The sequence below is a fragment of the Condylura cristata genome, unplaced genomic scaffold (assembly GCF_000260355.1).
Source record: "Condylura cristata isolate star-nosed mole 26May11 unplaced genomic scaffold, ConCri1.0 scaffold00013, whole genome shotgun sequence".
NCBI lineage: Eukaryota > Metazoa > Chordata > Mammalia > Eulipotyphla > Talpidae > Condylura > Condylura cristata.
Genome location: NW_004567114.1, coordinates 38,148,334 through 38,149,590, shown reverse-complemented (window position 1 = coordinate 38,149,590; position 1,257 = coordinate 38,148,334). Strand labels below are relative to the sequence as shown.

Here is a 1,257-nt window from a genome sequence, read left to right as displayed (position 1 = left end):
GGTGATGGGAAACCCATGGGGATTACAATTGAGATGAAAAAAAAAAAATGTGAAAAATGATGTAAAAATAAACTTTTTAATTAAAAAAAAAAAAAAAAAAGCTAGGTGTGATGCTCACCTCTCCATCCACACTCTGCAGACCGTACTGCTCACAGATGGAGACCAGCTTCTTGCGGTTCAAGTGACCATCACGGGTGATCCCCAAATCTTCACAAACCTCCTGCAGCTTCTCTTCTATCCAGTCATGGGGAGGGGAGGACACACCTTGTGAGGCATTCAAATCATCTGGGTTCCAAAATCTTAACTGGCCTGAAATAAAAGGATACATTGTGCTGTTCCCAAAGGAGTTGATAAAAAAGAAAACGCCTATTTGCAGATAAAAGTGGGCTTTTTGAAAACAAATACTGTAAAAAAAAAAAAGACTATAAATGTTGATTCCATTTTTATTTGACCCTGAAGTTCAACTGAAACAGAACCATTGGTTCTTGGGCTGCAAAGAGGCACTTTTTTGTTCACTGGCAGTCATATTCATGTAAGAATACTGTGCAATCATGCCAAAGTTCACGGCTCATTTTATTCCAGTGAGAAACATGCCCAGACTTAGGCTTTGGTGTGACTGAAGAGAAGGCTGGAAGGGTGCCACTCCACAGATCTTTGTGCACCCTGCCTCAGCTACGGTGACCGCACTGTGATCTTTCTCGTGGGAGCACTGAAGTAATTTCATGATAAATATCACAAAATAATCATAATGTCTCATGATTAGCCTGCCTCCCAATTTATACACAAATGAACAACATTCTGACCCACAGAAACCTAACAGGCCAACTTGAAAGAATGGTGCTAAGTTCAAGTTCCTAATTATCTACATTTTCAGTTCCATTTGAAGACATACGTGGATTAAACTGTTAATTTAAAAATGAAGACTGCTTATTTATGCTCATTAAAAGTCCTTACTTTTTACTTAACAGTATCACAGGTCAGAGATTCTGTAACATGAGATAGCTACTGGCAAGATTTCGTGTCTGGAAGAACTTTATAGGACTGAAAACAGCACTAACTGGTATTTTGACTATTTATCAGCAGAAACCAAGTTCAAGACAGCTGTGTCTTTCCAGGTGGGAGACCTAGACAACACCTGGTAATTACAGTTAAATACACTAACCCAGGGCAGGCCTTCAGCCAGTTGAGGTTCTGACGGTGTAACCATAGTGCCACCTGCTGGTGAGATCTACATATTCTGCTATTTCTTCCTTTTTT

At 39.7% G+C, this 1,257-nt stretch overlaps 1 protein-coding gene across 1 annotated transcript in view; it reads right to left on the bottom strand.

Annotated features, from left to right (window-relative positions):
- NIN (ninein (GSK3B interacting protein)) overlaps nt 1-1,257 on the bottom strand; it is a 95,456-nt gene that overhangs the window by 46,901 nt on the left and 47,298 nt on the right. Inside the window, exon 6 of the mRNA XM_004681877.2 lies at nt 119-309. Within this exon, the coding sequence (XP_004681934.1) occupies nt 119-309 (191 nt within the window). The remainder of the gene's footprint in view (nt 1-118; nt 310-1,257) is intronic.